General features: G+C 35.4%; 2 protein-coding genes across 2 annotated transcripts in view; one reads left to right on the forward strand and one right to left on the reverse strand.

The window, feature by feature from the left end:
* Positions 1 to 6,589, reverse strand: part of LOC128887698 (uncharacterized) — a 65,544-nt gene extending 58,955 nt beyond the window's left edge. Inside the window, exon 1 of the mRNA XM_054143897.1 lies at positions 6,573 to 6,589. Coding sequence (XP_053999872.1) covers positions 6,573 to 6,589 — 17 coding nt within the window. The remainder of the gene's footprint in view (positions 1 to 6,572) is intronic.
* Positions 6,590 to 11,061: 4,472 nt separating this feature from the next.
* On the forward strand, positions 11,062 to 16,123 carry LOC128888060 (uncharacterized). The gene is made up of 2 exons (XM_054144678.1): positions 11,062 to 13,781; positions 14,378 to 16,123. Exon 1 carries the CDS (start codon positions 12,252 to 12,254, stop codon positions 13,158 to 13,160), a length of 909 nt encoding a protein of 302 aa, XP_054000653.1. The 5' UTR covers positions 11,062 to 12,251; the 3' UTR covers positions 13,161 to 13,781; positions 14,378 to 16,123.
* The last annotated feature ends 5,926 nt before the right edge of the window (positions 16,124 to 22,049 follow it).

Here is a 22,049-nt window from a genome sequence, read left to right on the forward strand (position 1 = left end):
CAACATTACTGTGCATTACTTGTGCATTATTTCTTGCAGTATCTGGTTCCACCTCTCCTCACCGTAAGGAAAGACGTTCCTTCTTTCGGTCCTCCAATAACTATTTCGACACTACTCAGTTGGGAGACACTGTCGAGGGGCTTCCGATTTCGACTTTCGGCGATATCGGTTATGTAGGTCAACAAAAGAAAAGGTGGATCTCGCTCGAGGAGCCTGCGGCCAAATTGAAACCAGACCGGAGAGGAGCAAGTCCAAGAATTTCCTTTTCCCTCGCGGAAAGAGGAGAACGAGCAAAGGTGATCCTATTGCTTTCTCGATACTCAAAACTCCACGGTTATCGTGGAAGAAAGATGACGTTTTTCGTCAGGTCCGCGGACGCGGACAAAATCGAAGCGTATCTGTCGTTATCGGATGACGACGGAATTCCTTTCACAGCTTTCGAAAATGCAAGAAAGTCAAGGAGGGAAAGGGGACCCGTTTTGCAAGGACTCGTTATTTTTCTTCGAACGACCGTGTCCCGTTCGTTTGTATGGAAATTTTCAAGCGCGTGGGAAAACCAACGAAGATGCCTCTGAATATGGATGACTCGTTAACGCTACGAGCCGGATTTAATTTGCACTTTCAACGGGGTAATCTATTTCATCGATCTTCTGACAACGAGGCTGACAATGCTCGAATTAATTATGATTCCAACGCAGCGAGCCCGCGAACAATAAATGTTTTCTCGAGGAAGATGATGAACTTGTCACTTTTCATTTCTACCCTTCGCCATGACTGCTTTTGCAGCGACCTCCCGATGAACTGCAGACCAAACAATGGGCAAAATTTTAGTAGAATAATAGTTGACAAATGTAGAGATATTGTAATATATTACCGAGTATATTATATTAATAAGAATAATATATTATTGTAATATATTAACCCAAACCTATGAGGTGTCGTCACTCATTTGTTTTTTTCTGCCTACGAACATGCGGTGAACGACTGTTCAGTGCGAATTCGGACGCGACATTGTTACTATGCGTTTATAACATAATAATAAAGTATTTTATGTGCCATGCAACAACAAATAGAAACGGCGAATAAACATTCATTGTCAACGTTTGTTCCATTGAACAGTCATTAGAATAAGCTTTTATTCGTTCAATGTAAAATAAAAGGTCTCCCAAAAGTGCTTTTAGGATGGTGTTGTTTAACAGTTTAGCTACACACTATAATATTGTGACATTTAAGCTTCTGTAACTCTCGATACTATTGTAGGTATTAATAACATGGTATATTTAAATAATAAAAGAACTATGCGAAGACTAAGTTTCTCGAAACGTTGCATTACTATTATCTCTTGATGGTTGTAAAAATATTCAGTAATATAGCACTGATTATATTCATATGAAATCTGATGAGGTTATTTCATATATAATTTTATTAATGTTGCTAAACATTATCTTTTCTAATAAAATAATATATAAATAAGTGTTAACCCTTTACACTCAAGGCCTTTTTTTCTGGTATCTACCAGAAACTCGAAATGTTTCTTAGGATTCTATTGCCATGAATTCTAAGCTATCTAGATTTGAGAATAAGGTCATCTTTACCTTACCGACAATCATTTTATTGACACTTCGAGCTCCAAAGAAATTAAATCTAAAGAAACATTAGGTATTGTAGATTTGCTGCGTGAAACCTAATGGTGACTGAGAGTCACCTCTCGAATGCAAAGGGTTAATCTTAAGTGTAAACAAAGAATCTTATAAACTGTACTTGATGCAGATTCGAAAGACGCTAAGAGTCCATCTAACATTAGTAGTATAAAGGATCTCAAATAAGTATATCTTTTGAAAACAAATATTTATGTAATATCTATCAACATTTTCTTTGATTTTATACAGTTAGTATATGTACGCTTATTGTATATGTGTCTATGCACAGAATACAGTATAGAACAAACAGTGAAATCTCTTCGATCGGTTAGTAAATTTGTACATAACAAAATATAGGTGTCAGTGTAGTCGTGGTAGACGCTTAAACGATATCATCATTCACGTTTCCTTGTAGTCTCTTATAAAAGGTGTTCTAGCATGTTGATTTTTAATAACAACATACGCCTGTCAGCGTAGTCATGATGGATACTCAAACATTATGTTTTACGTTTCACTGAAATCCATACCATGATACTCCATACTATTTGCGTTTAATTAAGAGACAATATCCTAAACAATGTAGATAATATAGTATATAGACAATAGATCACCTAAAAATCATCTGTGGGGTGTACAATACTACAAGAGAAACGGAAGGCAGCCAAACTTAAAAATTTGGACAAATTGATAGCTATCTAAAATGCCTCAAGTATGCGTTGCCCAAGGGCTGTTATTTTAATGTAAGCAAAATTTAAGTGAAGCATCTGTCCAATAGTCTATAAACTCTGTCAATGAACTCACATATTGTTAATCATCATCTAATAATAGATATGAATTTACCACAAAACGATAGTCAAACAATGCAGTGCACTTCGACGCTGGCGCTTCGACAAACAATTCAATGTCAGAAAACGTCAACTCTTGCATTAGAAGGTTCGAAATTTCACGGTCAAAAGTTTCCATCGCGTACCATGCCTACCAAGGAGTCTCCTTTGTGAGTGCAAATGAACACGTGATGTATTGTCAAGAATTTTCATCTTCAACCGATGGCACTTTCACATTCTTTGAGAAGCCACCGTTGCAGTTATTGTTTCCTTCTTCCTTAACAAATGATAGTTTCGCGTGCAACAATTCAGAATTTACAGTCTGTCATACAAAAGCGTAGCGTCGATATCTTCTATGAAATGCATGCGAGACGAAGGAAATACTCTTCAAATACATAATGTATACGGATACGTGTCAAGAAAGTCGACCAAGTACTCCACGAAACAAAACAAATTTTCATTTTGAAATTTTGCAGGAAAAATTGTCATTGTGGGCTGTAACTCAACAATGAAAGGACAGACACTTATAGAATTTAAAATGTAATTTTTGTGTTGTAAGTGATGAACTGAAGAAGACGTCAAAATATTCTTGTAAACATGATGTACCATAGATAGCCTGTTACAATATTTATATACTGAACAAATATATTCAGACTTAACTAAATATAAAGTATAATATAACAATGTAAAGTGGATTTAAATGTTAGTAATATTGTGCCGAACAGTGGTTACCGAGCATTGAAGTCACTCAGTCGCAGTAGCCACGGAAGTGGATTATTATTGACTCGATGAAGATTATTGATTATGTGTTACAGTTTTCAGAAAAGTATAATTTGTTTTATTTTAAGAATTTTAAACGTTTTGTCAAATTGCTATCAAATTGGTATAAAACTAGTTGCAATGAAGGATAAGATAATCCATCCTATTTATTCAATATGAAAATGCATTTAATATGAAAAACTATACAACAATAATAGAAATTCAAATATTATTAGAATTCATCTATTTTCATCGCCAATGGATGATACAAGATGTATGTCACTTGACTGGTTCTTTAAATTTGGCTGAATTTGACAACAAAATATAATGAATGATAGGTTAAAAATGAAAATGGTAATGCATGTATATTATATAAACATGTTGATGCGGTGCAATGTGCAATTTGCTGTCAATGATAAAAATGAACAGAGTATGATAAAACTATTTAAAAATACAGAAAAATATAAGAAAATAACGGGATGAGAAACTGCAAATTAAGTAAATTTTACTTATTGTTAGTGATATGTATAGCTACAGTTAAATACAAATTTGACATTTTTGTATATTTGACAGAATGAAAAAAGAAAAGAGAAAATTATTTAAACGTTAAGCATATATATTCAGAGATATTTTTTCTTACTGGGTTTATCTATATTCGACGTATTATAATAAATTGCTATTACTAATTGAAATGAATACATTGAACTGAAATATCATTAATTAAATTAAACATTTTCCAATGTTAATAATGGTGTAGGAAATCTATAAAAACTATATTTTTTACCTTTTTAATATATTCGCTATGGAGGGATGATTTCTGACGTTTGCACTTCTTCCAAATACTTCCAAATACCAACAAGCATTGTACAGCCAATATTTTAATCAAACTTGACAGACCAAGGAAAACCTTAAAAAGAGATGATAAAATAATTTATGGAATAAAAAACATTCTCCAAGTTTGTCAAGTTTGGCAAATGGCGAACATACAAAATAATATATTGTATTACATGTATAAATATAGAATGTTATTATTAATTTTGCTTTAATCCCAGTTAGTTTCTTCACTTGTTTCATTATTTTAAATATAATACCTACTGTTTCATTCAAATAGTTGATTTTTTTAATTTTAATGATTTACATGTATGATGTACGTATTCATGAAAAATTTATTCATGTTCTAATCTGTTTTTTTAGTCTGTATAAAAGTATAGTGTTCTTTTTCGAATAGGTACCCTTTTAATGTTTCTTTTGTCTCTCTTCGTATATCTAAACACATAAGAAAACGACTCATGTTAAAAGTTAAGATATAAATGACGAAAACAGCAATTCTTTCTTTCCAATGAAAAGGACCATGATATCGTAACAACCACCGCATCATGGGAGAATGATCTTCGTGGGACATAGCACCATGTACTCGGTGCATAACGAAGACGATCGTTAAAATCATCGCTAGGTGCACCTCGAGCTGTCTTGTTTTCTTGTCTTCTGGTGGTTGTCGTGCGCTACGAAGCGCACGCAGGCAGGAATAATTCAGTGTCAGTGGGTCAACGGAAACTGGAGAAATCTTTCTCGACGACTACGCACGTGCCTCTCTTTCGGGGATCTCGCATTTTATGGTTCCGAGTGGCGCGCATTCCTCGTATCCAAAATTTTAGTGTCGCAGAAAAACTTAAGAATCTCGGGAACCTTGCACGGAAGTTCCAAATACCGATTGACCGGTTGTCTCCCAAATCACATTTTACAAAATTAAATAAATCCCATCGCTTCGTTATCTTTAATATTTAATAAATATTTAATGAATATCTAAAGAATTACACCTTAAAAAATTAAAAATATTCCACTAGTACATTATCGTCAGTATCTACAATATTAAACGAACATCTTATACAATTTTAAGAATTCCATTGCTACATTATAATTAAGATCTAATAAATGTTTCGTTTTTGCTTTTAAAAGCATTATTTCCTTATTTTGCCGAAAAACTACCGTGCCTATATCATAAAGGGTTTTTCAAAAATGTCTTCAGGATCTTTTTTCCAATAAAACTGAATTGGGATGGAATGAATCAGACTTTTGTATTTTAAATGAATCACTATTACAATTAAACGTGGAAGATGATGCTTTAATGTTCACCATAACTACGTTAACAGGCATATTTTGTTATTGAAAAATGAAATCTTAAACTCTCGTTTGGAAAACCATTCATAAAGTAACTAACATAACATGTATTATATTATGTACAGTATTTATATAAAGTAATTGATAAAATCAGAAGAGTAAATTTTGTGCAAGTCATCAAAATCGGTGAAGAGGGCAAACTTCAAAATAATTACCAACATTTGTTCTAAACTCCGGTCTAAGAGTTCGAGTAACCGGTTTCTTGTTTCCCAAAATTCTTAAAAATAAAAGTTGCCCCTTTACGTTTCGTTTATCTGTTATTTTAATTATATCTGCTAAACTGACCAAGTCGAAGGTAGCACCCATTTCAGATATTAATGTTAGGAAGGAGGAACCTGTTGATGATCTGGATAAACGGAATAATGCGACAGTCGACCGGAAAACGAAGATTTCAAGTTCGAAACCTTGTTCAGAGGTCTGAGAGACCGGTTCTGTTTCTCTCTAAATACAGTAGACTCTCGATAGTTCGAACGAGTTGAGAGACAAGGTGTTCAAGTAATCAATTTTCCTGGATTATTAAACCATCACGTTCTGAAATAAAGTAACTTTTATTATGTATACAATGTACTTATGGCTTAGTCTTTCACGACTGAAACGAGATAAATATTATAATATTTGTTTATAAGTCTCCTTCCTTATTCATTCTATTTTTCCATTTCTTCTTAATTGCTACTTCACATATTTTTCCTAATAGAATTTCCTAACAACAACTTCAATGGAACTGGTTACTGTCTGTTCTGTTTTATTTATACCTTTCTTTCTACTTATAGCATTCTTTAATCTAATTAATAATTTTGTATTTTGTATTCTATTCTTTATTTTTTATTATAATATTCTCAATAAATTATAGATAATCTGGCATTTAATTACACAGTGTTTGTATGATAGAAATTTAGGAAATGGGATTTCTTCTTGCGTCTTTACTTGCGGTTTCGTTTCATCTCTGAAGCTACAATTTTATTTCATGTCTTTCCGTATAAGATTTGTCTATAAGACATGTCTGTAAACTAATAATCAGTATTAACGAATATATCATGATATATGCATAGAAACATCAGACATTTATTCAGTCACATTCTTCATCCTTCGTACTATCCTTGCCGAAGATATCCGCACAAACTCTTGGGTCTCTAGACGGAATACGTTCCCACTTTTTCTTCTCCTTTCTTACTTCTTATTTGTTCTCATTTTGAGCGATTTTGCTCGATGTTTCGACCGGAACTGTTACTTTCACGTTCACGTGATGACGAAAAGTGAACGTATCTGTTAACCGATCATCATTTTTCAGTATCTCGTGCTCCATAGAAAGGAGACTTTTTTAGAAATGATGTAAGGGGCTTTCATCGTTCTAGCATCGGCGCTAACATAGCAGAGAAATGGTTTCCTTTTAATTGCCTTTCACACTGTTGGATATCATCGGTTTATGGGCGTCGAAGCTAGAAGCGAAAATTAATTGTTTATGAGACGATATACTACTTTCCAAACACTTCTTTATTCATCGTGTTTTGTTTCCAAATCGTTGTATTTGTCACACGGAGTTCGGAAGAAAAGTTGTTTGATACTTGGGTTATTGGATGGGTAACTGTTACTGGTTACGTGACGAGCCATCTTCAGGATCAAATCTCTTTAGATGGATACAAATCAATGTCACGTAGATCATAAATGTGGAAAGGTGGAACAAATTTGGACACTTTTTGTGATTAATATATTTAATTAGAATATTAATTCGATTAGAATATTAAGACATCATTAACGCCACGCACATGCCCTTTTTTAACTTGATTCACTCTAACCCTTTTTTCCTCACACGCATACCAACCTGACTCACTCTCCACGCATGCCAAAACCAACTCTCACAATAACAAGGACTGCTTGGATCCCAGAGATAAACAATCTTTTGGTCAAATCTTGTAAATACAATATTTCAGACTGTAGCGAAGAACATAATTTTAGTTAAATGAGTTAACACATTTTTAGTAAATTTCCAGAAACGAAAAATGTATTCTTCTACACATTGTATTAAACTTACTCAGTCAACCAAAATACCCCAGTAGTCCCAAAAGTTAATTTTTAAGAATTCTTATAAAGAAAAAGATTTATTTTTAAGAATTTCTTTATTATTAATAGTCACATGAAATTCGGTCTTTTTCACGGTTAACATGATAACTCGATATTGGAATAACAATAATCTACAATAATGACAACAGTTGATAAAAATAAACAACAATAATCTTTTGGTTATGTTTAGTTTTGAATTTACATGCGAACACCTGTTCTCATCGACGGTCAGGGTGACCCATATTATTGTCAGCGATTCGGCACGACTTTTGCCGAATTATGATCGTGCTGTAACTACGCGAGCGATAGCGTACTGAGAAATTAGTAAACCAACAGCAGTCACGATTAACACCTCGCGCTAATAAAGGAGCTGATTTATATTAATCAAGTGTTTCGATTATACCTTTTCCGAAGAAGTCCTTGTTCCGGCAACAATTTCAAAGTTAAATGAAACGATATACGAAGGTGTCGATTCATTTAGTGGTCTTTCGAGCCGGATCTGTAGAGACTCTCGGAAATTGAATCACAAATAATTCGGTAACGAAACCTGATCGTGGTCGTATGAAACTGTGTCCTCGACTTATTCTGGGCCCCACAAAGCGATTAGGTGTATAATTTCGGATTTGTGAAATTCAAATTAGTGTCGCGTAAAGATACCAAAGTGCTATTTGCACAGACTCGTTCTAAAGGTCATAAAGACGATCGTGAAAAACACCTTTCGTGACAATTCAATATGGCGGGTCTAAACGCATTCATTGCCGAACAAAGTGTAATTGTCGAGCAAATCCGTCGTGCCTTGCTGAACCTCAAGAAGATGGGAGTTAAAAACTATCCAATCTCGAAATTGCAACATCGTCTGGACAGTTTGGAAAAATTGTGGGAAAAATATCAGAAGCTTCACATCACCATCGAAAACACGGCCTCCGACATTGAAATCAAAACCATCGCCTATTTCACGACACGGGAATTCATCCTGACAGAGGAAACGTACCTCGAAGCGTCCGACTACATGGTCAACATGAAGGATATCAACAAACTAGCGGAACGTCTCCTTGCTGACGCTAGTATGTTAAACGCGACCATTGCGACTCAATCCGTTTCTCAATTGACGCGTATCGATATTCCCGAGTTTTCTGGCAATCATCTCGAATGGGAAAATTTTCGTGACTTATACGATACCCTTGTCAAAACGAATCCTTCGCTCTCAAATGTTACGAGATTACATTATCTCAAAACGAAAGTTGAAGGAGAGGCCGCCGCTCTCTTACGTAACGTTAGAATTACCGAAACTAATTTCCATATCGCTTGGAAAATTCTTTCTGACGAATATGAAAATCCGCGATTTCTCATAAATTCTCATTTGCAATCGATTTTCGATCTACCGATTTTGAAAACTGAGACTGCGAGTTCGCTACGTAATTTACGAGATGTTGCAAATTCGGCAGTTGAGGCTCTCGCGAATTTGAATCGTCCGGTAGACAATTGGGACGACATACTAGTTTTTCTGCTTACAAAAAAACTTGCGTCGCGTTCCCGTCAAGAGTGGTCAATGAGTTTAGGCAACTCATACGAACCTCCGAAATACAAGGTCTTTATTTCCTTTATATCAGCGCGAATAAGAGGTCTCGACGATGATACAATATCATCTACCGACGGGCAATCGACTAAAAATCGAAACTCTAACGCAAAGGTTCATTCGGCTAACGGATCACAGTCTGAAAAACGAGATAAGTGTCCTGCATGTGCCGACAGTCATTTGTTATTTCGATGTAAAAAATTTATTCCTTTAAACGCTGATCAACGGTTCGCTTTCGTTAAGAAATTAAAATGCTGTGTCAGTTGTTTACGTACTAGTCATTCCACTAATGCATGTACTATCCAGACCAGATGCTTTAAATGTGACAAGCCTCATCACACTTCTTTACATCGCGACAGTAAACTAAATGACGTTAAAGTCTCTGACCCCGTCGACAACTCCGAAAATGCCATAGATTTGAATAATCGAGCAGGACCTTCCGTAAACGCTGCGATATCGTTGCCGTCACAACGGCAACTTTTGGCCACCGCCTGGGTGACTCTTCGCACTCCGAGGGCAGTACCGTACGAGCTCGAGCCCTACTCGACCAAGGTTCGACGCATAGCTTTATCTCGCAGACTTTAGCACAAAACTTACATACTGCTAGGCAACATATGAGTTTGCCAGTTACCTGTTTTGGTGTTCAGTATTCCGGTACCACTAAGTCAAAAATGAATCTTTTGCTCGAGTCTCGTCATTCCAAGGAAAAGTCATTTCCAATCGAAGCATATATCTTTAATCGTATAACTTCATACCGTCTATCAAAAAGGTGCGTAGTCAGCCATTAGCCGCATCTACGCGGACTTACGTTGGCAGATCCCGATCCTACTGATCGAACGCCTATTCATATTCGAATCGGCGCTGACCTTTACGGCGCTACTTTACTTGAGGGTCTCCGACAAGGACCGTCCGGCAGTCCCACCGCCCAATTAACAATATTCGGTTGGATTGTCACGGGTCCGATTTATGAGCGCGATTCGCAAGCTTCCGTCTACGTAGATTCGGTTAATAATTGCGTTCCGAGTCTCGATTCTCTCCTTACGCGCTTTTGGGAGACGGAAGAGATTCCATTCCAATCACGACTTACCGATGACGAGAAAAGGTGCGAGACACATTTCTGCGAGACACACTCTCGAGACACATCTGGTCGATACATAGTAAGGTTGCCATTCAAACAATCGCCCCCGACTATCGGAGATTCATTCTGTATCGCTTCGCGTTTTTTCCAAAAATTAGAAAAACGTTTACTCCGAAACTCTAAGCTCTCGGATGAATATCATTCCTTTCTTAAAGAGTATCGCGATTTAGGACACATGGAGCTCGCTCCACCGATGGAATCGTTGCATTTTAAACCATACTACCTTCCGCACCATCCAGTAGTGAGAGAAGAAAGCGCAACCACGAAAATCCGAGTTGTTTTCAACGCTTCGTGCGCAACGTCTAATTTAACATCACTGAATGATCACTTACTTATCGGGCCGAAATTACAAGCGCATCTCGCGTCAATATTAATTCGATGGCGTTGCCATAAGTTCGTTTATACTGCAGACATTGAAAAAATGTTTAGACAAATATTAGTACACCCCGAAGATATTGATTATCAACGGATTTTATGGAGACCGTCGTCGAAATCCCCTGTTCATTCATATCGATTACGTACTGTTATCTATGGTACGGCTCCAGCACCGTACTTATCACTAAGAGTTCTTCAGCAATTAGCAGAGGACGAAGGTGATAACTTTCCGCTTGCTCGGTCAATCTTACAACATAATACCTACGTAGATGACGTTTTATTCGGCGCAAACGACGTTGAAACTGCACGCACTAGTCGTCACCAATTAAACAGTCTTCTCGCGGCGGGCGGCTTTCATTTGCGTAAATGGCCAGCCAATGCGAAGGAACTTCTTTTCGACATTCCTGAAGGGGATCATGAGCTCGCAATCGATCTTCCCTTTAAGAAAGACGAAAACATTAAGGTCTTAGGTATTTCCTGATCTCTGCATAATGATAGCTTTATGTTCAGAATTGTATCTCCAGCATTAAAGGCTGTAACGAAGCGTACCGTTCTATCTGCGATCGCGAAACTTTTTGACCCGCTCGAATGGGCCACTCCCGTAATTATCAAAGCGAAAATCATGATGCAAGATCTTTGGATAAGAAAATGTGACTGAGATAAAAATCTTCCAGATGATCTCCGAGAAAGATGGGAGAGTTTTTACAACTCTTTACCTGCTCTAAATAACGTGCGAATTTTTCGCTGGACAGGCCAATCTTTCGATGTAACGAAATACACGGATTCGCGGACGCTTCGTCCACTGCGATGGGAGTTGTTGTCTATTTACGACTGACGTTCAACAATGGAACAACTGGCGTAAAGATTGTCGCGGCAAAGTCTAAAGTATCGCCGATTAAAACTCTAAGTATTCCGAGATTGGAATTAAATGCCGCTCTATTTCTCGTCAATCTTCTCGAATTTGTCGTCTCCGCTATGCATCTCAAGGACTATTCTGTACATTGTTGGACGGATTCTACAGTTGTTCTTGATTGGCTCAAAAAGCATCCATCCACATGGGGAACCTTCGTTGCCAACAGAGTTTTGAAAATTCAAACTCAACTCCCGTCAGCTAAATGGAGACACGTTCCTACCGCAGAAAATCCTGCTGATTGTGCTTCACGCGGAATCGCTCCACCAGAACTTGAATCGCATCATTTATGGTGGAGTGGACCCAGTTGGTTACGTCAGTCACCTTCCTCGTGGCCACCTCAAAATAAAGACCTTCAAGAAATAAATTTCGATCACGACGATGATTTACTTTTAGAAAAACGCAAGGCAACCGTAAATCAAATCGAGACTTCGCCTCATTCTTGTCTCTTGACAATCTCCCGAACAAAATATCATCGTGGCTTCGCTTATTGCGAATCACCACGTACATAATCCGATTTTCGAAACTCACACGACTGAAAACTCATGGTGTCATAACTAATGAAAAATTCTTAAGTTCAGTCGAGATAAATGAGGCTAAGTTATTTTGGTATAGAAACACCCACTTCGAGCAGTTTCCCAACGAAATAACCGCTTTAAGAAAAAACTTGCCAATTTCGCCTAAAAGCCCTCTGCTGAAATTCACGCCGTTTCTCGATGAAAAAGGTATAATACGTCTAGGCGGGCGGCTTAAAAATTCGCCTCTTACGTTTTCTGAAAAACATCCTATTATTATGCCTCGTCATCGGATTAGCACATTAATTGCTGAATATTCTCATGAGAAAGCCTTGCATGGAGGTCCTCAACTCACTTTGCGAGTAATTAGACAAAACTACTGGATGATTGGAGCAAGAAATCTCGTAAAAACAATAATACACAAATGTATTCCTTGCACTCGCGAGCGTGCATCGATTCCGTTCCAATTAATGGAAGATCTTCCACGCGCTCGGGTCTCACCGTCTCGCCCTTTCTTACACACCGGTGTAGACTATGCCGGTCCATTTTCAGTTTTACCCAGAAGGGGCAGAGGACAAAGATATTATAAGGGTTATGTAGCCGTCTTCGTCTGCCTTTCCGTTCGTGCCATTCATTTAGAGCTAGTAAACGATTATTCTTTTGAATCGTTCCTCGCTTCCTTCAAACGATTTACAGCTCGTTGTGGAATACCTAGTGACCTATATAGTGACAACGGTACAAATTTTCAAGGAGCAGCTAAAGAATTATCGTCTACGTTTCGAAATCTCATGAAAGATGCCGATTTAATGTCTCGATTAGCCACCGATGGAACTTCGTGGCATTTTATCTCTCCTGCCGCGCCACATTTTGGTGGAATTTGGGAGGCAGGCGTTAAAAGCATGAAACATCATCTTCGCCGTGTCATCGACTCTCATACTTTATCAATCGAAGAATTCACGACGCTTCTCTGCCAAGTTGAAGCCTGTCTGAATTCGCGACCCATTTCCCCGTTGGCAAATGATCCTAATGATTTTGCCGTACTAACTCCCGGACATTTTCTAAACGGAGCCCCCCTCGTTACTGTACCTGACGATTCCGCGTTAGATCTTCTAACGCGAATCGCGTCTCTCCCGTTACCAGCGTGTGCGAGCGATGCTACAACACTTTTGGAATGCTTGATCTCGTGACTATTTACACACCTTACAACAACGGCAAAAATGGACACGTGTTTTCCCAGAATTAAAGGTGGGAGAAATCTTAGTCAAGTGTCTGGCCAAGATTATAAAAACCTTTCCGGGAAAGGATGGTCACGTTCGCACTGTCACTCTTGAAACTGCGAAGTGTACGTTCAAGAGACCAATCAATCAAATCTGTCGACTACCGTTAGATGATAAGAACTGATTGTATATTTAGCTTAATGTAGTTATAAGTCCGAAATTGCTTATACCAAGGTAAAGATGCACAAAAAATTGTACAAGATTCGTCGTACCGTTCCAGATACGAGGCGAGCGGTATGTTTAGTTTTGAATTTACATGCGAACACCTGTTCTCATCGACGGTCAGGGTGACCCATGTTATTGTCAGCGATTCGGCACGACTTTTGCCGAATTATGATCGTGCTGCAACTACGCGAGCGATAGCGTACTGAGAAATTAGTAAACCAACAGCAGTCACGATTAACACCTCGCGCTAATAAAGGAGCTGATTTATATTAATCAAGTGTTTCGATTATACCTTTTCCGAAGAAGTCCTTGTTCCAGCAACAATTTCAAAGTTAAGTGAAACGATATACGAAAGTGTTGATTCAGGTTAGTTTTACATGTCTAGAATTGTGTGTAAAAAGATTGACATTTCACAATTATTTGTTATGTAAAAGATGACATTGTTTTGCTTATAATAGTATGTTCCTCTCCGAACTAAACATTTTCTTTTAAAGACACGTCCTCATATCGATAAAACTAACAAAGGAAAAACAAGGTTTAGTCGACTCACCCTGTATATTAAATAAAATTATATCGTGTATTTATAACTTGACAATGTTTCAACTATTTATATAAAGTTAATTCTTTGTATACAGTAGGTGTAGTGTCATCGACACATTCAACTTGAACTGACGCGTACGTAACGAAAATGTATAACAAAGATATTAAAAATATAGTTAACCATGTTGTTCGATGCCTGACCACAACCACGTTCGAAAATAGTCGCCGTTTACGCGAGATAATAGAAACTCGAGGCGCATTGAGAAATCATATTCCGTGCGGGGAAAAGCAATTGCTGACGACGATCGAACAAAAAACGTTGATTTTACATTGGTTTCGCGCTCGTTTCGTTGCCCTAGCGTGTTTGCCGATTTGCACAACAGCTTACCGCGACCTTGTTGTTTCTTTCTTTCGTCATCTAGGAGAACGCGTGCGATTCTGAAAACGCTGGAGACGGCAAGGCTGCGAAAAGAAGGGCGTCCTCCTCATGAATGAGCATAGACGCGTGGATCGGGAATACCCCCCAGGCGATCAGGCGGGGAATAAAACCTCGATGCTCTCGAGGAAATGACCGCGGGTGAAAGTGCTTCTGAGACATTCGTCGAGAGCGGTCGAACACGTTTGCTCATGAGAAAAGTGCCTCGTACTGTCAAGCGCGGACGTGACTTTTTTACAGCGCCATCGAAGGTCGCCGCGATTACGATAATCGTCACCACTTCGAATCGACTCCTGACAATGTACCTATACATATGTTACCGGCCAGAAGTATTAGGACTCCTACCCTGTGTGAATCGATCCTAATAGAAGTCACAATTTAGAAACTGTAACTACATTTACTTGATTTAATATTGTGTTTCACAGGTATAATCAATAATCAAGTAATTAATAATAAAACAATCAAATTTTTACTTTATGACGTTATAAAAGTCACATAAATGTGCTGTATAACATTGCAACTGTCATAATTATATCACAAATGTCACCTTTATTATATCATGTAATGTTATAAACGCTATTATTTTGTTAGAACTTATCAATAACAATGTAAATGTATATTGCTTGAAACTAAATGTTTCCAGTCACTAAATGCATTCATTTTTGTAGAGTATGATCAATATTTAAAGTACAATGTTTATATTTGCTGGTACGTACTTCTTTGTCGATAATTTACACATTTCAAGTTGCAATAATACAATAAAATCATGTGCAAGTTTAAATCACTTGATTAAAATTTAATTTAGCTAAATATGTATTAGAGGGACCAACAAATTTTTAAAAAGGGAATCGAACAACTGCGTTTACGCTGGCAAAAGTGTTAGAAAATGATGGAAATTATTTTGTTGATTAGTATTTAAGATTTTTTTAATAAATAAATGTTGATAAAAGTTTGACTACTTTTCGCTCCCCCTAATAATATCGAATTTAAACTAAATAACACGCTATGTCAAATATTCGATTATTAATCGTAATTTTAATTATAGTAGGGCTTCGATTATTCGACTACAGTTTATCTAAATATCTCATCATTTGAACGCTACTTTAAAGTGGAATAATTGATATTTTTAGTTAAGATCTTAACTTCGAAGATGAGAAATTGTGCGCATATCAGAATCAATTGTTATATGCGTATATCCTTATCTTCCTTCCTAGATTTCACCGTTCCAGCATAGTTTAATTTGGCATATATTAGTCACAGCACAGTCGAAAGTAAATTAAAATGAAAAATTGTAATCAAACGCGTAGTGGAATATTGAACTCGAAATAACAGTTTATGATGTAAATATACAAAAATGTAGACTATGGTGAAAGTTCATTAAATCACAGTAAGTATATGTAAGATTTATGTACGCTTTCATTACTTATGTAATAAAATTTTGCCCTGAAATGTGATTTGTAAATCCAAGCAATTTATAAAATTATAGAACTAATTACATCTATAAAACACTATTTATAATCATTCGAACGTCTCTTTCTAACAGAGATGATTAATTAAAGCACAGTATAATGATTCATGAGCAACATTTATTGTGTAGAATATTTATACAAATTCACATATAACGTAACGTTCAATATTATTTAAGTATTTCATTCTAAATTTCAAATTTTAATGTATAATTCTACGAATATCGAATACTATGTATCTTTTGTTTTTCATGATTATTATTTACATAAGAACTTAGCCCATCTCTGCTGTCTAAGCATTAAGAAAAAGTTTTACTTTTAATCTGAAGTTTGTCTATTATTATATATAATTTGATGTAGTATATATGTATTGTATAGTTAATTTTTATATATGTATATAGATAATTGAATCAACAGAATGTTACCTCCAGTTGTTATTATTGGAGAAGTATCAATTATAACAACTACAACTTGTATTACAATATGTACTATCACACAGATATATTCAGAAGAACAAAAAAAAACCATAAATGCAATGTTTAATGATGGCGATTTATTGAACATGTGCGTTTTAATTGTCAACTGTTTAATAAATGGTGTAATACGATTTACTCAGTTGTACATATATTTCTTTAAAATCTTTCGATATTACTATACCAAAGAACTCACTTGCCTATCGAGAGTAAGAATTTTGTTATCTACGTTTATTAAATAATTGTACATTTCAAACAAAGAATTACATTTTCTATACTTTAAAGTGAACATGTCGTTTATTCGCAGTAACTAATACGTGTTCATAAAATAAAGTTTAATAAGAAGGTACTAACTGTTATTTCATGCAATTAAATTTCTCTCGATTAGGTACTTTCTATCATCTTTTTGTGCATATGACTTCATCTATATGAGGTAAAGTAAACGGTTCGGACAAATCGCTGATTTTTCGAAGGTATTGCAATATTACATACGAATAAATTAAAGTGAAAGCGAGAGAATGAAAATTCAGAACATTCGTTAATTTTTATGTAACCGAAGATTACAAGTTCTCTTTTAACGTGATTTTATGACTTCCGAGAATATTGAATTTTCATTACGCAATACAAACATGCCAAAAAATTGTTTGGTAAAAAATGTTTCACAATTTTTTATTTTTCTATTCCGCGAGACTTAGAATGCCATTTACAAGAAATGAAGAAGTAACGTTCAACGAAATTGCAATTTTTTTTTTATTTCGAGATTTTGCAAACGATTTTGCAATGAGATTGAATGAACGCATTTGTCCATTCATTGTTTTAGTTATTTAATTTAAGGAGGACCACAGGGTAATTGTTTGAAACATCGCCAGTTATTATTTTAATACATTCCAATTTATTGCTCTAAAGATAAATTACTGTATTCATTTGTTTCAAAATGAAATTCTGTAATTTTCATGTTGAACTACCGCCACAAATTAAAAACGACTGCCTCCAAATTATTATTACTATTATTAATATTGATTGTATTCATTATGCATATATGGAAGTAAATAACCTTCGTTTGTTCAACATTGAATTTGAACATGTTTAAATTGTCTGCAAATCTGCATAACATTTGAAACTTAACACTTTCATCCTAAACGTTTTCTCTAACTATATAGTTTCAAGAAAATTATATTTGCAAGGAAATTTTTTAAAGCATCATCCTGACGATAATTCTTCTTCTTCGCTGTCCGTAAACGCAAGTTGAAATTGCGTAAGAACGGACAATTGTTAGTTATTGGGATGAGATTGTGATAATTGGTTTTGGTATGCGTAGAGAGTGAGTTAGGTTGATATGTGTGGAAAGTGAGTTAGGTTGGTATGCATGGAGAGTGAGTCAGGTTGGTATGCGTGTGAGGAAAAAAGGGTTAGAGTGAATCAAGTTAAAAAAGGGCATGTGCGTGGCGTTAATGATGTCTTAATATTCTAATATATTATTAAATATATTAATCACAAGAAGTGTCCAAAATTTGTTCCATCTTCCCACAAGTTGGTAGCAGAGGTCCGTGGTTGAAAGATGTGTTAAATAAAATATAGAATCTGAGTGAAAGTAAAAAAAAACAGAGAGAAATCATGGCAGACACGTGGAATATCACAAGCATTGAACCACTCGATGATACTAATTATTTTTTGTGGAGCGAAAAAGTAGAAGTTATTTTGCGTTTAAAAAAGCTGTGGAAAAAAGTAATAGGGGTCAGAGAGATAGTGAAACCAGAGAAAAGTGAAGAAAATTACAAAAGAAAATTAAGAGAATGGAATGAATGGGATGACAATAACTACCCAGCTAGAACAATAATGATCAACACAATGAGTAAGGCTCAATTGCTAAAATACAGTAGTATAAAAAACGCAGATAGATTGTGATCTTTAATTAAGAGAAATATGGCAGCTGAAACGGAAGAATTAAAAGCAAGGTTCCTGAACGAACTGACAAATTTAAAAATGAAAAGGGAGGAAAGTGTTAATGCTGATATAAATAGGGATGAAGCACTACAAAATCAATGTATACATTTGAGAAAGATGATAGAAGATTTAGAGTTAAAAATATATATTTTAAGAGGGCTTAGACAAGAATGTGAATCGAACAATATATGTTTTGCTCTCAAACAGGAGGAAATTAGAAGGGAATCAAAAAAGGAAGAAAGATTCCACAGAGACTAAGAATCAGTGAGAAAAGTAAAGGATGGGTCCAAGAATAATATCCATTGTTTTAATTGTGGGTTAACGGGGCATATAGCCAGTGAGTGTTACAAAAATAAACGCTGTTATAAGGATTTAATCATGTGACTGCAAACTGTAGGGAATCTAGAAAGAATGTAACGCCAACAAGAAGAGGACATAGAGGAAATTTTCAAAGAGGATTTCGAGGAAGATCAAGCAGACAGACTAATGTAAGAGGGGGAAACTTCATTGCGAACCACAGATGAAGCTGTGCGAAAAGTTAATGAAATTTCACAAACAAAAGTGACTTGTGAAGAAACTAAAAAGGAATTCGAGATGATACTTGTCGTATTTGGTTATTGGATTCTGGTTCCACGAGTCATATGAGCCATGATAAACTAATATGTAATAAATTGATTGAAGAAATTGCACTAGCAGATAAAGAAGGAAAAACATTAACGTGTGAGAGTATTGGTGAAGTAGTATAAGACAATCTGGAACGAAGAGAAATGTGAGACTTGAAAAAGTATTATGCGTGCCTGATTTGAACATTAATTTGCTTTTTGTAGCTAAAATAACAGACCATGGTTATAATGTAAAATTCAATAAATTTGGAGCTCTGATGTATAAAGAACGAAATGAAGTAGAAATGACAGCAGTTCGAGTGGATAATGCATACTACGTAAGAACATTCATCGAAAAAGAAGAGGCAGTGGCGATCTTTGGCACAAGAGATTAGGTCATGCTAATAAAGAAGTTCTAGAAGGAGAATCTAGTAATAAAAATGACAAATAAGGGAAGAATGGAATGTGGACCATGTGTTGAGGGAAGACTTGTAGAAAGCATCATCGAAGATTAGAAGGAAGACTGTTGCATACTTTTACTTCTAAAATTTTTTAAAAGGATACAAACAATCGGATTATCACTCGCCAAATTAATATTGTGTGATTGATTCAAATGGATCGAATTTACGGAGTGCGTGCGTTTCGTCTCGGAATTGTCAGTAGACTCATCGGTAGGGCTGCATCTGACAATTCCTGCCCTAGACGCATCATTTTCTTGATGTATGAATTTCGATTGGTTGAGTCTCGATATTACGACTCTTTTTCGACCAACGCACGTCGAGAACGATAAATAATTGGTTGAGTTCCGTGTTAGCATCATCGAAGATTAGAAGGAAGACAGACAAACAACATTATACAATTGTGGCCAAATGTGCAACATTTAAGAAGATTTGGCTGTTTAGCATACTGTTGAATAAAAGGGGAGGGAGGCAAAAGTTTGAGCCAAAGACTGAAAAAGGAATTTTTTTGGGATAGGGTACAAATAATACCTACCGAATATATGTATATTCCAAAGGCAGATAAAATCAGGTGTGATTGTGATGTAAAATTCGAAGAAAACCCGAATGGATCAGAGTTGTACAATAATAAGAGAAATTTTGAAGATAATGATAATAGAGGTTTAATTGTATTAGGATTAGATTCCAATGATGATGTGGAAGATTCTGAACTTGATGTTGAGAAATACCAGAATGAAGAAGAAGAAACGAACGAACAGCAGGAAGAGTGAATCGAGTTAAAAAAGGGAATGTACGTGGCGTTAATGATGTCTTAATATTCTAATCGAATTAATATTCTAATTAAATATATTAATCACAAAAAGTGTCCAAATTTGTTCCACCTTTCCACAGAGATACCGAGAGAAAGGAGCCTAGACGAAATTCAGAAGTGTCGTGAAGATGGGAATGGGAAAGAGAAAGATTGTCGTCAAAAGTTGTTCTCCTTGACTTAATCATCTTTGACATCGTTATATCCCCGTTACGCACGCGTCTTACCATAATCATGCAAAGATACAGGCTTGACAATAATTTACGTAATTTTTCCATACTTTTTTGCTGACATAATCAGTTGAAGTCGTTGCCCTTTAAAGTTCGCTGGTTTCTGAACACCTTTCGACCAATTATTTATTAAAGAAAAAATGACTACTTTTTCAAAAGCTTATCATACTTTTATCTCATTCTATTCTATAAGAGTTATTAATTTCTTGCGAATATGTAGTTTCGTAACAAACAAAATTTTTTACTTCTGATAAATGCATCCACAATTGTAAAATGTATGTACATATATATATACTATAGTGTGTACAATGTGTCTAGCTATGAAATATAATTGTATGGATTCACTTCTAAAATATTATCAAACAAAGGTTTAGTTATACTAGTGAAGTATTAAAAATTTAAAAATATTAAGAGTAGACCTTCTCACTAAATGAGTGCAAACATCTTCCTTATTATGTTGTTTTGTCTAATATTGCTGTCTTTTAGGAGTGATTTGAGACGTTAAATACTTTCACAATGTTAATATATAAGGTGAATTACGTTAATAATATTGATTTAAGTTGATAGAACACATCTACAGATGTTTCCACAAAGTTACAATTTAAAAGAAATTATTGTTAAGAAATATTTGTCAACTTTGCAAGTTTTAATCTTAACAACTTACTAATGAAAAGTATTCATTACGATATATAATATACATTGAACACCCAACAGTAATTAACATGATTAGAGTAATTATGAGATAACCGAAATCGTTGGTATTTCATTTAATTATTACAATTGTTCGGTACCTTGCGGCAATTGTGACCTATCGTACAATACTCGACCAGCGACTACAGGAGATTTTTTTTAATTTAGATCGTGATAGGTCAGTGCCACGGAAAAGTAGTGTCATAGTGAGCAAACATCCGCGATTAATGGTACGATTACTTTCATCGTTCTCCAAATTCCAATTTATTTGTTAATAGTATCTTGCTCGAGACTCATGCATTCGATAAAAATTTAGTCTTTGTTTAAAAAACGTTATTAGGACTATTATTTTCGCGTTAATCATATTCTCTCAATTCTAAGATACCTGAGATGAATTACTTAAACAAATAAAATTCTATATTTTAGAGATCATAAATGTAAGTTATTTTTTTATCTATTTTTTACGTGAGAAACAATATCCGTAATTTTTATCCATCATTAGAAGTTAAGTATCCTGTTCCGTGAATGTTTAGGCTCATCGAGTTTCCCTTGAATTTCTAATCTTGTGTTCACGGAAATCCGGATTTCGTTAGACTAATAGAGAAGTATTTAAGATCTAACAGTTCAAATACAAATTATTAAAAACCATAAGAATGTAGTGTCTACGATAAGTGAAAGCAACACAAATCCTGAAGGCATCCGCCAATTGCTATTAACCATATTTGAGACTCGTTGCAAATGTAATTCTTCTTCTTTTTAGTGCAAATACATAAATTCGTAAGCTATTATATATATTCCAAAGTTAACACAAGTAAAAATGAAAACTAACATGGAAAAAATAAATACTTCATTGTTTGTAACTTTTAGGGAGAAAGTAAGTAAGTAACACGCTATTCCTGTTTGCATAAGAATGCTATAAAATTAGCATTTTAAATTCCTAATCAAAAACTGAACCATAGTGAAAATAATCAATCGTACATTCGTACG

Source organism: Hylaeus anthracinus, unplaced genomic scaffold (assembly GCF_026225885.1).
Source record: "Hylaeus anthracinus isolate JK02 unplaced genomic scaffold, UHH_iyHylAnth1.0_haploid 11989, whole genome shotgun sequence".
NCBI lineage: Eukaryota > Metazoa > Arthropoda > Insecta > Hymenoptera > Colletidae > Hylaeus > Hylaeus anthracinus.